We start from the raw sequence: 13,180 nt of genomic DNA, 5'->3' as shown, positions 1-13,180 counted from the left end.
AAATAATGTGCCATCCTTATTTTGGCATGTTCACAAACAGGGTTTTATCCATGAGATTGTTATATCTCTTACCAATAATCCCTTATAATGGGCTGACCATTAACTCCATAAACCACAACAACATCTGAGATTTTAAAGAAAACATATAAAAATTATTTTGCTTTCCTTGGGTCCAGACATTAAATTCAACTAGCATCAGTCTACTAAAGTTCTCTGTGTTAAAAGTCTCTACTTACATCAAGGGTATGCATGCAGGAGAAAAAAAAAAGCCACACATCTGAATACAGCTAAACCTATTCAGTTGCCTATTTGTTTAAGCTAAGAGTGAACATATTAATTAACACCTAGAATATATTCAAATGCAGTTTTTCCTAACAGAGGAAGAAAAAAGAGGACACAATGAGAAATAAACAAAATTGAAATGAGTAACGCCAGACTCGTTCCCCCCCCTTTCCTCAATAAGAGTTAAAACCTTAACATATTGATTTTTGTATATTTTCTGTTTATCTGTTTTGTCCACTCTATCTCTGCCAGTTGCCCCAGGCAATCAACAAAGCTCTGCTTGTTCAGCCTTTGATCATCTCTGTGCTGGAAGATTAGCATATGCATACTCTCATCCTCCCCTTTATCCTGTTAATAAAGCTCCAAACTCCCTCCGCTGATGTTCAAGAAAGCAACCGGCTCCAGAGCCCCCGATGATTTGCCCCCATTCCCTGCTCTGCTCAGGACTAGGAATGCTAACTACTGCACGAGTTGTGTAAGTGCTTATCCACCGGCCCTCTGAGGAGCAATTCTTACTTGTTTGATGCAGTCCACGTTTGACAGACGTTCCTGGATCAGATTGGCCCAAAGCGCGTTGGGAATTTTCTAAAGAAAGAACAAAAAAAGGCTGAATATTCACAATTGAGTTCAAAAGGAATTTTACCATGCAGGCACATTCTGGTTAAAGGTGAAGTGAGATGTCTTCTTAAAAATAAAGAAATAAATAATTCAGCGTAAGCCCCGGGTCATTAACATGAGTTAATGACAAAGAGTTAATAAGGGCACCAAAATCAGTGTTAAAGGCAAGTTGAACACAGAGCATGAACATCCATGGGGTTTTTTGCATGCTAACATGGAAGCAGTGACAAGTTTTACACACTAACACACAAATGGGCATGAGACCTGCAAAATCCATAAGAAAATCAGATCCATAAGTTGTCCTTTTTACCACAAGTGTCTGATCCATGACTGTGTCAGTGGGCTCAGCATCAGGGATCTTGCCAGCTATCAGTGAGACAAAGAGGATCTCAGACACTGAGCAAACAACACAAAGAGTCTGATCTTCAGGTTTGTTTCATAGTTTCAAGTAACTCTCTGTCATCATCCAGAAAGTTTATTTAAAATGTATTTTATAATTAAAGATAGCTTATTTTTAAACTCAGGACTGTGAAATGGGATGGAAACTGCATTTCCCAGTATTCTCAGAAGTGCTGTTTAGCTCTGTGATTCCTTTGTCCATATCTAGAGACATTTTGTAAGGCAGTATTTTCTATGAGACAGAAGAACAAAGTTCCTCTACAGATTTAACACCTCCCCAACACTTCTTCCATTGTATTAGATTTCCTGACAAATTAGCAATACCCTCTTTCTTCTAGTAAGAATTTTTTTCACTATCTCGTTAATTTAGGCCTTCATTCTATGCTGAACTTGGTTAAACTCTGTGTTAGCCAGTTTAACTTGATAAAGCCTAAACCTCTGTCCATGCCACCCAGAACAGCTGCTAATCATTTGACTAAATGCTTTGTCTCAGTCTCATTTTGTCATTATTGAATGAATACTCAGAAAAAAACCCCTGCAATCAGATTTTCTACCTCCCAGTTAAAATAAATTATCTTTAATTAAACAATGTGAGCTTGACTCTTTGTTTCCTGCAGTTCCACATATTGTAGATTCTCTTTTTTTTTTTTTCCTAACCAAAGTCTGAAGGTTATAAACCCAAAAAGGAGCATTTCTGTAGGCTTGTGTTATACTAAGAGAGGTAGAGAGATATAATGACAATGTGGTTGACTATGAGGAAAGATTTAATAAAATCTTCTTTATTGCATCATGAAATAATTTCACCAGGAGTGGTGGAAGTGCTACTACACAAGTCACTTTAAAGGAGGATGGAGGAAACACTCCAGAACACACAAAAGAGGCCAGTGTGGCACAGACAAAGTGGCCCAGCCAGGCAGAGGGTTTGCTTGGCTTGTTTCTCTCTGCTGTCCCCAATTCTTAGTGCCTCTCCTCATATCAGCCATTCATAAGGCAACTTTCAAGCAGGTAAAAGAGAAAAAGGGAAGGAAATTGCTGTGTTTCTTGGAAGTCAGCAGGTCCCAGAGGGTGGAGTGTCAGAGCCTCCTGCAGCCCCTCCCTGCTGGAGGGACTTTGAGCCTGTCACCTTCCAAAGGGGCCCCACGCTGCTCCCAGGAACAGCCAGTGCCTCCCTCTCTTCTTTCATGTGTCATGTCAAGGCAGGCTGGAGACTGCTGGGGGTCCTCTCTGCTAAGCCTTGCCAAACCAATTTAAACCAAAATGAGACTAACTTCTTTCAGTGCAGTGGTGTTCTCAGTCCTCTCTTTGGAGTTTATTGCACACAAACAATCAAGGACACTCGTTCAGGTGTTTCAGTGGTTTAGCTCCTTCTGCTCTCTGTGGCTCAATTCCAGTCTCATTTCCTGGGCACTTTTCCTCCCACTGAGCAGTGGCCTACAAAATCATTTTCAAGGGGTTGTTTGCAGAATGCCTAATTATTCAACTAGAAATCATTCTCTCTGATACCTGTGATAGTCCATTTATAATTTCTCTCTCATAAACACATAAATACATCGTGAGCCTGGTGGATGGGACTGCACCTCCCAGAAATCTGCAATAAGGGACAATGACACACATTTGATTAACAGCCAAAGCAAACCTTACCTGCAGCACTCAGAGCTGTCCCAACATTCAGCTCAGGTAAAGGACACACCTGCTGCTGTGGGATTTTATGTTCAGACCACTTTTCTACACACACAGTTTCCATACTGCTCAAAACCTGTACTCACTCATGATTAATTTTAAATATCCCACGTTATTTCAGGGACATCATACTTCAACTTCCATGCCTGATCTACCCAGAGTTATATCTCAATGATCTTTTCATAAAACCCTCACCCTTATTTTTTGGTGGGGGAGCACTTTCACCAGACTTTTTCTTGGAAGTTTTGGATATATTTGCTCTGAAAACAGCTACAGTTAAAATCTTCTGACTTCTCCAAGTTAGCACCTTGGAGAGAACAGCAATCAGGTTTCAAGAAATTGGGTTTAGTATTCTCAGAGTCATGAATGGTTAGATTTAATTTGTTCAGATAATACACATGAAAGGCTGGGCTTTTATGGATACACAAAATTGGAACAGTTCCTATTTGTTCCTTCATAACAGTGTACCCTGGAATAGACTGGAATGCTGACCATGCCTAGATAAGGATGCCTTGGGTTTTTCTCTCTTAAAAAGCACAGGGACATGATGCAACTCTAGAGCAGTTTTAAGTTATTAAGGAGTATGCAAACACCTCAACTGCAATTTAGTGTAGCATTAAAAGCACACCCATCCCCCAAACTCACAATTACCACAGTTGTTTCAACTTCTTATTTTATCCAGTTAACAGGAAAAGTGAAACATGAAATAGCTCATCATTAGACTTCACTATAGGAAAACCTGAAGATGCTTCCTATTAACATTATAATAACTAGAGATGAGGGAATAATTTGCAATGATTTATCTAAAAATGTAGCCTCTTTTTCTGTTCATGGAATATTTATTGATAGCCTGTGGTTCCTGAATATTCCAAAAATATTTGACTTCTTTTTGGAGCATTTTTATGTGCGGAATGATCCCATTTTACTTTGAACAGTCAATATTTAAAATTCACTACCTGAGCTGTGCTCATTAGGAAGTGGCCAGGTGTGTGTGGGTGAATGATTGCATGTCCAACTTGAAAAATTGAGCTTCAGGGAATAATCACCTATTTTAAATGTGCCTTCCATGAACCCTTGTGCCAGGAAAACCCAAATGCTTTAATGCTTGCTGTGAGTGAACACAAAAGAGATGAAAGCTTGGCTAAAGATAAGTGGGTAAAATATGTGAACAAACATTTGCAGAGCTTTTTGCAGCATTTGCCCAGATCTGGTAACATTGGCCTACTGACCTAGAACTGCCTGACCTTTGGCACTGGGGTTAATTCAGCCCCAGTAACTTTATACGTGTGAAATGACATTAAATTGTGTCATATGATCTTCACACCAGACTTTCAAAAAACACAGCCTCAGTCCCTGCTTTTCCTCTTCTCCATTTATTAAATTGCTTTGGCCAGGACTCTCAACTTTTTAATGCCCTGGTTGTATCAAAGGTGGTGTAAACAGCTATTGTTCTGTTCCTGAAAAGAGATCCAAACCTATTAGTGCTAATGGATGCTCCGTGTGCTGGAGGAATCATTTACCTCTTGCTTCAGTAGAACCAGGGCTCAGTTACAGCAACAGGAGATTCAGGCAGCAGCCAAGAATCAGGAAGGGAAAATACAGCTCTTGAGGTGACAATTTGGCCACATTTTAAGTCACTGTAAAGCTTGCATTGATTTAGAGGAAGCAAGGAGTTCCCTCCTAGTTCCAGGAGTTATGTTTGAAGAAATAAACTCATATGAAAGAACAAAATTACTTAGCCAAAATGTTCTTCTAGACTCTAAATCTCAAAACTAAAGGCAGACTGCACAGTGCTGAACCACCACCAGGCTCTTTGGGCCCTCCTCACTACCTGATTAGCCTTGACATTTTTGACTTTCATCTTCCACACCATCCATCTTTTTAAATCAAATAAGCCCAAAAGGACACCCTTGAAAGTGCATCTGTATAGTCTGAAATATGTTAATAATTACAGTAATTAAACCAAAGGGAATTTTTGTTTTAAATTCTCCCCCTCCAAGTATAAATTCATGAACCTATCAAAACAATCTTTAATAATTAGCAAGAAGATTTCAAAGTACATATTCTCGATCAGAATAATTCTGTATCATCCCAGCCAAATGCAAACCCTTTTGCCAGTGAGTTTAGTAAGTTCAATGAATTCTTTCCTCTCAGATCTTGAAGTATATTACTTAAGCCATCTCCAAACTTCATTCACTAATTCAGTGTGACAAGATTACCCTATTTCCAGTCCAATTTTCTAAGGAAAAAACCCTAATCTGTGTATCACACTGTCTGCCATCTCAGTAAATTATGAATCTGTTGGCCACTTCCAATCTTAAATTGGATTTAGCATGGGTGTAGAATTCTCACAGATATGAAATTGCTTCAATTTTTATGAAAATAGGTGATGAGGGAGAAAAGATATATTCAAACTAGTGGACTTGTTAGAATGAGTCCCCAAAAAGCAGACTTCTTCCACTTTATTTCTCATGGAACACCTTGATATCTGGAGAAAGAAATCAGCTAAAAGGGTAGGAGTCAGTAGCAGAGATGCTTCTCTGTATTTAACACATTTTTTCCCATCTACTTGTCACTAATTTTTAATCAGGACACCTGGAAAAAACTGTTCTTTGGGCCAATTGCTTTGAACATCAATTAGGAGGCCCACAGTGAAGCATGAAAGGATTTAAAAACCTGTCTGGAGCAAACACAGTACCTGGAGTTGGGTAGAACTGAACAATCTGAGTAGCTGCTCTTGCCTCAGTTTGAGAGCTCCAAGGGCTGTCAGTCACTGCCTGGATTGTCACACTCCTTTGGAGTGAATGCACCAAGTAAGTTATTTGTGTCATGCTACAGAGAAATCAAGCATGCACAACTAAGTAGCACTGTCAGATCAAAAAAAGTTCTTTGTGTACATATTTTCCAGAGCATTTTGTACCAAAGGAGACCTGAGAGATTAATGCTTATTTTATCGAGATTATCAAACGTGCTCAGATAGAAGGCTCTGTGTTTAATGATAGAAGGAACCATTCTGTAAATTGTATTGTGCACTCCTGGACTTATCCCAGTTCTGTTGCTTATTTCAAGGTTAATTTTTCAAGATCTTCATTACTTGACATTGTCTTCCTCTCCTTCTATGCCCTGACACACTTCTCTTTGTTCATATCTTATCCAGCAGAGCTCACCCTTCTCTGAAAGGCCCTGTACCTGCACACACACAAATGTACAAACTACCACAGACAGAGGAGTATTTACTCTCATCTGATCAACTCATAGCAGTGGAAAATCACGGGAATGCCACATAATTCCTGTTCTGTGACATGAGAACAGCTGTTATTGTATTCTCTTACACACCTGATTTTTTTCTTTGTATGCCTTTGCTTCCTCCGTCAGCGCTAATGTTTCGTTGAATAACAAAGTCTCCTGAGAGACACGTATGGCATCAAAATGTTTACTAAGCCACATTGCCTGAGGGAAGAAAAGAAATACAGGTTGAAGTATTTGGAAAGAAAATGAAGCATTTTTTTCAGAAGGCTGCAGAAAGACAAAGCTTTCCCAGCCATTCATTTAAGGGGACAGACTTTATGTGCAGGTTTAAGTGGTTTCTTATAAAGATGTTCAAGAGTTTACAGCTTTGAATAAGGGCTTTTTCATCTCCTGTCTCATAACACAGAATTTAAAGAAAGAAGTATTCTCCCTAGCATCACACACCACCATCACCAGTAGTTTCTGTGGTCAGTTTTCTCTGTGGTTCAAATATAACTCTGACATTTGCAATTAAGGGGTGCCAGTGGACATGAGACAAGTGACCGTGCAAATGGAGAAACCCCCAACAAGGGAACACCACAAATGTGTAATTATAGTGCTTCTCACAGGTTAATTAGCCCTGCTAAAACAAGGCAGGCAGAATTGTGTTGCATTCCAGCAGTATCACTACCACTACCTCAGTGAGCTCTCACAGAGCTCACTTAAAAATTTCCATTTAACCTGTTGTGTAATGTACAGTAATGTCTCCCTCAGGAATGCCACCCTTCAATTTGCCTTGTGCTCTTCTATCACTTAGATAAATCTGAAAATTATTTTTCCAGAATAAAGTTTACACAAATGCTGAGGTCAGTGCAATGTCAAGAGTGAGCAGTGTTACAACACTGAATTAGGCTACTTACAACTGTAGTTTTCCCAGAAGCGGGTGGACCGAGTATACAAATTTTTGGAGCTGTGAAACAAGGATATGTCAATGTCAAGATGCAGAACAGCAAAGATCCCAACCAGTTTCTCACTATTGCATTGCACAGTATCAGTGTAGTCACAATGAAACAATTATTTCAGATGGAAAGCTGCCTCAATGGAGGCTTCCTTCAGGATTGGGCTCTGCTGGGGAAAAGAAGGGGGGAACAGTAAGACAGTGCCAGCTGGGTCCTCCTTTAATCTCCATGGTCAATGAGATTAACACTCTAAGTGCCATTTGGAGAGATATATGAGATCTATATATCTCAATCCATCCAAACACACGGATAGTTTAGTGGTTGAACCCAAGCATAAGATACAAACATTTCCTTACCTGAGTCTGACTTTTATTCCCAAAGCAGTTACTTAGAACAAACACATTTTGTGATGAAAAACTATTTCCCATTTTAGTTTCACCTAAATAGGCTGTGTCAGGGTTCAGAGGAGATTTAGACACTGCAAAACGAAGCATGCTCTCGCTATGCTTTTTGACAGCTACCTTCACATTTTCTAGTCATCCTTAAAAGCAATTTTCCTCATTTCTGCTTCTTGTGTTTCTCTACTGCATATCCCTCTCCTTTCTCTGAGGAGGAAAGCTGCAAAAAAGGCATCCCAGTTCTGAGGAATTCTTAATCCAGTGCATACAGACAACACAAAAGGCATTACCTTCATAAGCTTCGTTGGGAATGAATTAGAGCCAAGACAAGAGAAAAAGGAGTAATTCTTAGGAAAGCATTTGGAACTTTTTCCAGAAATACACCTTGGGCTGCAACTCCTTGAGCTGTTGTTTTATATTAACAGCTTTGATGTTTTTTCCCCCCTACACCACAGGGAAAAAAAACCCCAAACCAAACCAGATTATCTACAGGAGGGACTGGTTAGTATTTACTGGGAGTAACGTAGGTCAAAGCAGAGGAGGGATCTACTCACCCAAAAAACCTCTTCAGCTCTCGATAACCAAGGGGGATGGTGTCTGATGGTTACAGACAGGCAAGGATGTGAAATGTATTTTTATGAGGCCTTCCAGGCACTTAACAGTTATTGGGCAGGTGCAATTTTTAAACATACATGAAACCCAAATTACGGATTCATCTTTACAAAGTTATCTGACTTGGAAGGTTTAAGAACAACTCCCCCCTTATTGGTTCTTGCAAATGCAACAGAACTAGTACACAATGTAGAAAAATACTTTAAAAGGATACATCAGCTGTTTTTATCACCTAATTTCTTTCAAATGTAATGTGATTAAATCCTAGGGTTTTTTTAAAATCTAACACCTTGAAACTCCAGCCCGGTACTTAGGAATTATTTATAAACAGCGTCATAAAAGAGTGCTCGGGTGCCAACACTAATCAACTTCTTCAAACCACTTCAAAGAAAATCAAAAAACCTTTCCATCCACAGATCCTTTTGAGGTTTAACTAGGAGCATGATTTAAAATTCACAAGAAAGCCCTTAGGTATTGAAGCTTTAATACACAGCTTTCTTGGACAAACGTTTGATAAAAAACGAAACATACCATTATATACACCATCTCATGCTTTAATATTGCCCAGGGCTACTGTAAATGCTCACTTTGTACTAAATCTGGTTTTCTCTCTGCTTAGTGGCTGGCAGCAGATGGGGCAGTGTAATTCACTGATTTACTCATTTGCACACTTGTAAGACTCCTCTAAAGCTTTCTCCCCAAACATATGACACAAGGGCACAACCAGGACACGATGCCACGTTTAACCCCCTCCAATCAACAAAGAGTCAGTGTTTAATACCAGAGATCTGAAGCAGCAGCCAAATGAAGTCGGAAATTCCAGAAAAAGCCTTTGTCTTCAGTAACAAATCATATTTCATTCTGTGTTTAGTCCCAGTGAGATGTTACAGGATTTACTCTTCCAAGCAAAGTAACTTTTAACACTCAACAGTGATTTTATCAACAACAAAATTAATCCTGGTATAATGCAAAATAACAGCTGGACTCAGTGACTTCCATTTAAATCCAAAAGAATTTTTTATTAATATTAATGCAACGAAATTTGTTCAACTTGTAAGAGAAGCCCTTTGTCAAACAGAAGCACATGGTACATGCTGAACATTCTTGCAGAATTTTTTAACATTCCTTCAGAAGTTTGGCTGTAAAGGAAGAACTCACAGAAACGCCTCTTGGATCCTGAAAGCTCCTTTTCATCAGCACAAACCAAGACACCGTGTAGAAAACTTGCATCTCTGAATGTGAAAGAATTATCAGCCTTTATGTGGCCCTTTAAGGTTTTTAGAAGGAACACAGAAAAGAACAATAGTGCAGAACCCTGAGCACAAGCACTTTGCCACACATTTGACCTACAAGGTTTTCAAGGTAGATGTGAGCCATAATCATCATTAGACTTGTTTATATTTTTAAAAGTACTTTAGATCCTATTATTAATTAAAAAGGTTTTCTAACTTCACACCTGGGATAGATGCAATGCCTCTTTTCCACACATCTCTGTTTGAAATTTTCTCTAGGGCTAAAACTGTCTGGCAAGGCAAGATCATGAAAATTCATCACTCTCCTGATGGCTCTAATAAGGCTTTTTTTTTCTTCTAAATAGTCAGCACCTTCCACCATGATCAAAAAGTAAAAGCAACTCTGCTACACATTTCTGTTACCTTATTTTCCATATAATTTATTCTTAAAACAACATTTAGGTTTTAATTTTAATTGGAGTTCCTCTCCTTCCTTAGTAGGTTTTTCCAGCCCAAGAGCAGACAGCATTTTCCCTTTGACAAACAGCTGCTGTAGTTCTATCTTTAGCCTCTAAGTACTGAAGTCCTGAAATGGAAACCTGCCTAATTCTGTTTGAATAATACTGAGGGGCTTAGGGACAAAGTAAGCTCAATGTGGAGAAATTTTATCAGCATTCTATCAAACTACAGGAAAATTCTTCCACATATTTTCCATGGGTCTCTAAACCAGATTAATTCCTCATGCTGCTGCATCAGAAAAGGCTGGGAACAATTGGCAGGATTTGGTTTCTTTTTTTTTCTTTTTAATGTATTTAGCAGCATTTCAATCAACAGCACTTGATCAGCACCACTAAGAGCTCACAGCACCTCCAGTGATCACGACTTCATTGATGCTGCAGCAGAACTTTCATAATGGTTTTACTCTGGTTTTAAAGAAACATCAAAGCCACATGACACCAGCTCTCCCTGACAGCTCACGCAGAACAAAAATTAGAGTTCACTTGTGCATATCCAAATATAATCTGCCTAAGGGTGAACAGTTTGTAAATCAAATAATTTGATTGAGGGTACAAGCTTTTATTGTGCAGAATACAGACTTCCTCTTCACTTTACCAGGTTTTGTTACACACAGGAGCAGACACACTCACTGTTCCTTCAGCTGAGACTCCACTGAGCACTGGAACTCATTAACAGCAGCCAGTAACGAACTAATCAAAACACAGAGAATCTGCCAGCCCAGGTAGAATAGGAAACCAAATTTACACCTGACAAAAGGAGTAATTAGCGAGCTTAAAGACAACAGGAAATATCAGATGGGGCACAGAAGGCATTAATAATTGATACACCAGAACTCTTTGTTATTCCCTTAGAGGGTTTCATTGTTATAACTGTTAAAGTGCATTTTTTATTAGATTACCCACTAAAAAAAAAAAAAAGAAACTGAAAGCATCTTGCCTGTAACTATTCCAAAATGCTCACCAGTCTTGTTTGTTCCCCCCTCCTCAGTCTGAAAAGTTTTATCCATCACCTGCCAAGCGCAGCAGTTTCCAGCAGCTGTTTACAAATAAGGGATTGAACTATTTATGGTGTCTCAATTTTCACTCACCATCATCGTTGTTTTGCTTTAAATGGTTTATCATGAACTCAATGGGATCATCTGGCTTATGAATTAATAGCTCTTCAAGCATGTTCTGAAAATAAATAGGACAAAGTCAGAGGAGAATTTAACAGCACTGCAGTCGTGGTATCCTGAATTTTTACAGCATTGTTACAATGAGCATCTTAAACAGCTTATAAATGCTTATTTATTTTCTTTCACAGGCAAAATGGAGACTCCAGAGCCTGTTTTAGATGCTGAAAAAATGAAGATGGTCAGAAAATTGCCATTAAAAAAAAAATAAAATCCCAACCTGTTTGCTTTGGCTTATTTGTGGTACATATGGACACCAGGAAGGTTTGGCTCGAGCAGTTTGGGGTTGACAGTGGCTGAGTCAGAGTTGACATAAAAACCATACAAGGAGTGGCAACTTTCCACTGATTTCAGAGAGGGTTGTGACTTTCCAGGCAGAGAGAAGACTAACCTCGAGAAATACCAACCCCACAGATTCCCCAGTAAGACATTTCAGCACAGCCATGAACTCTGTAACTAAACCTAAACATCAAACAGAACTAATGTTCTGACTCAGATAAGCTGTACAAATGCTCACACTGGAATAGACATCTAGTTCTAAAAAGCAGCCATAACACTTTAATATTTGGAAGTAAATCCTATAAAGTCTTTATATTCCATAAAGTTTTATATCCTCACCAATTGATTGTCTTTTATTGGAGTGGCCTATTTTCCTTTTCTACTTCATCCACTTCATTGGAATAATTAAACCACTCAATTTTTTTTATAAACTGTTTCACTTGCAAGTTCTGATGCTTCAAGGTCTGAGTAGCAAAGAGCACAAACCATAAAAATTATATTTTTATTGGAAGTTCATTTAAAATTACTTCCCGGCAACACTTATTTAAACATAAATCTGGATTTGGCACTGCACTTGTCAGCAGCTTTAAAAACAACAAACCTGAGCAAATCTGGGCTTATTACTATTCCAAAAAATTCAGTGACTGACACTGTCACTGTTTCTTGCCAAAATCCTACCTTCAAATCCTTCATTTTATTCAGTCCTGCTAAACTCAGTTTAATTTCACATGAGTAGTTCTGTGAATCTCTGGGGGAGGTTCATGTTTTGGGTCCCATGTTTTAGCTTTCACATTTTGTGTTTTGTAAATGTTTAAAGTTCGGGACAACAATTTCCAGCTATGTTTGTTTGTGTCACTAAGTTGCCACAACACAACTGAAGTACCAAAAGAAAACAAGACTCTGAGTCAGTTCCATAAACATTTTATGTACAATGAGGTCCTGGAGCAGCAAAACACAGTATTTCCACTAAAAAACCCCACAAATATTATGCTACACTGGCCATACTAAATAGCTTTAGCTACATGAAAAAAAAAAAAAAAGGATAAAAAAAAGATGAGGCAAGAAAAATAAACATTTGTGTGTATTTCAGTGAGGTCTGAACAAGTAAAAAGGACTTTCTAACAGAATTATGGGTTAGCAGCACACAGGGACAGTCTCTCTCTGTCAGAGACAGAACAACACCAGAATATTTAGTCCCTCGCACAAACGTCCCCATGCACGACACAAGGGCTTTCCCCAAACTTACAGAACAAAACACACCTTTCCCTAAGGCAGGGAAACCAAATTTGCTATTTACTGAAATCCCAGCGACGCTGGAAGTGCTCTTCTGTTCCTTTATCTGTGACACATCTCACCGAGCAGCCTCAGCAGGAGAGGGTTTTAACGGGATGAGGCTAATGAGGAGGTGGTGACTCCGACAAAGGCAAAACCGTCACCGCCGTTCTTCCCGCACTTAATTTGTTATTAATTTGTTATTGTCTCCCCCTCTTTTCCTCCCCCTCCTCCTCCTGCCAAGCCCGCCTCGCTTTTCACAGACTCCTTTTTTCCCACTGGCTGCCACTTTTTTCTCCCCAAAAAACGCCAGGTATGAACGGCAGCAACTGCCAATTAATATAATTAACTAAGAGAGCGCTCGGCCGCTTTCCGCACAGAGGGACACCCCCTCGTTGAGCTCCCACAGCAACCGGCACTCGGCGCTCGCCGGTGCCTTCACCGCCCCCCTTGGGCCGTCCCCGCTCACCTGCAGGAGCTGGAAGAGCCCCCGCACCGTCCCCGCTCACCTGCAGGAGCTGGAAGAGCCCC

General features: G+C 39.5%; 1 protein-coding gene across 5 annotated transcripts in view; it reads right to left on the bottom strand.

The window, feature by feature from the left end:
• Positions 1–13,180, bottom strand: part of AK8 (adenylate kinase 8) — a 67,318-nt gene that overhangs the window by 53,943 nt on the left and 195 nt on the right. For 4 of the 5 annotated variants that reach the window (XM_027650028.1, XM_027650026.1, XM_027650027.1 and 1 more), the window contains exons 2-5: positions 11,015–11,099; positions 7,128–7,177; positions 6,316–6,429; positions 799–867 (exon numbers count right to left, since the gene is read on the bottom strand). In XM_027650028.1, coding sequence (XP_027505829.1) covers positions 799–867; positions 6,316–6,429; positions 7,128–7,177; positions 11,015–11,099 — 318 coding nt within the window. Of the gene's footprint in view, positions 1–798; positions 868–6,315; positions 6,430–7,127; positions 7,178–11,014; positions 11,100–13,118; positions 13,159–13,180 lie in introns of all 5 variants that reach the window. The other variant, XM_027650029.1, reaches the window with a different exon arrangement.

The sequence above is a fragment of the Corapipo altera genome, unplaced genomic scaffold (genome assembly GCF_003945725.1).
Source record: "Corapipo altera isolate COAL_440 unplaced genomic scaffold, ASM394572v1 268, whole genome shotgun sequence".
Classification (NCBI taxonomy): domain Eukaryota; kingdom Metazoa; phylum Chordata; class Aves; order Passeriformes; family Pipridae; genus Corapipo; species Corapipo altera.
Note: the sequence above shows the minus strand (reverse complement) of the source record. Positions and strands in the feature narration are given on the sequence as shown.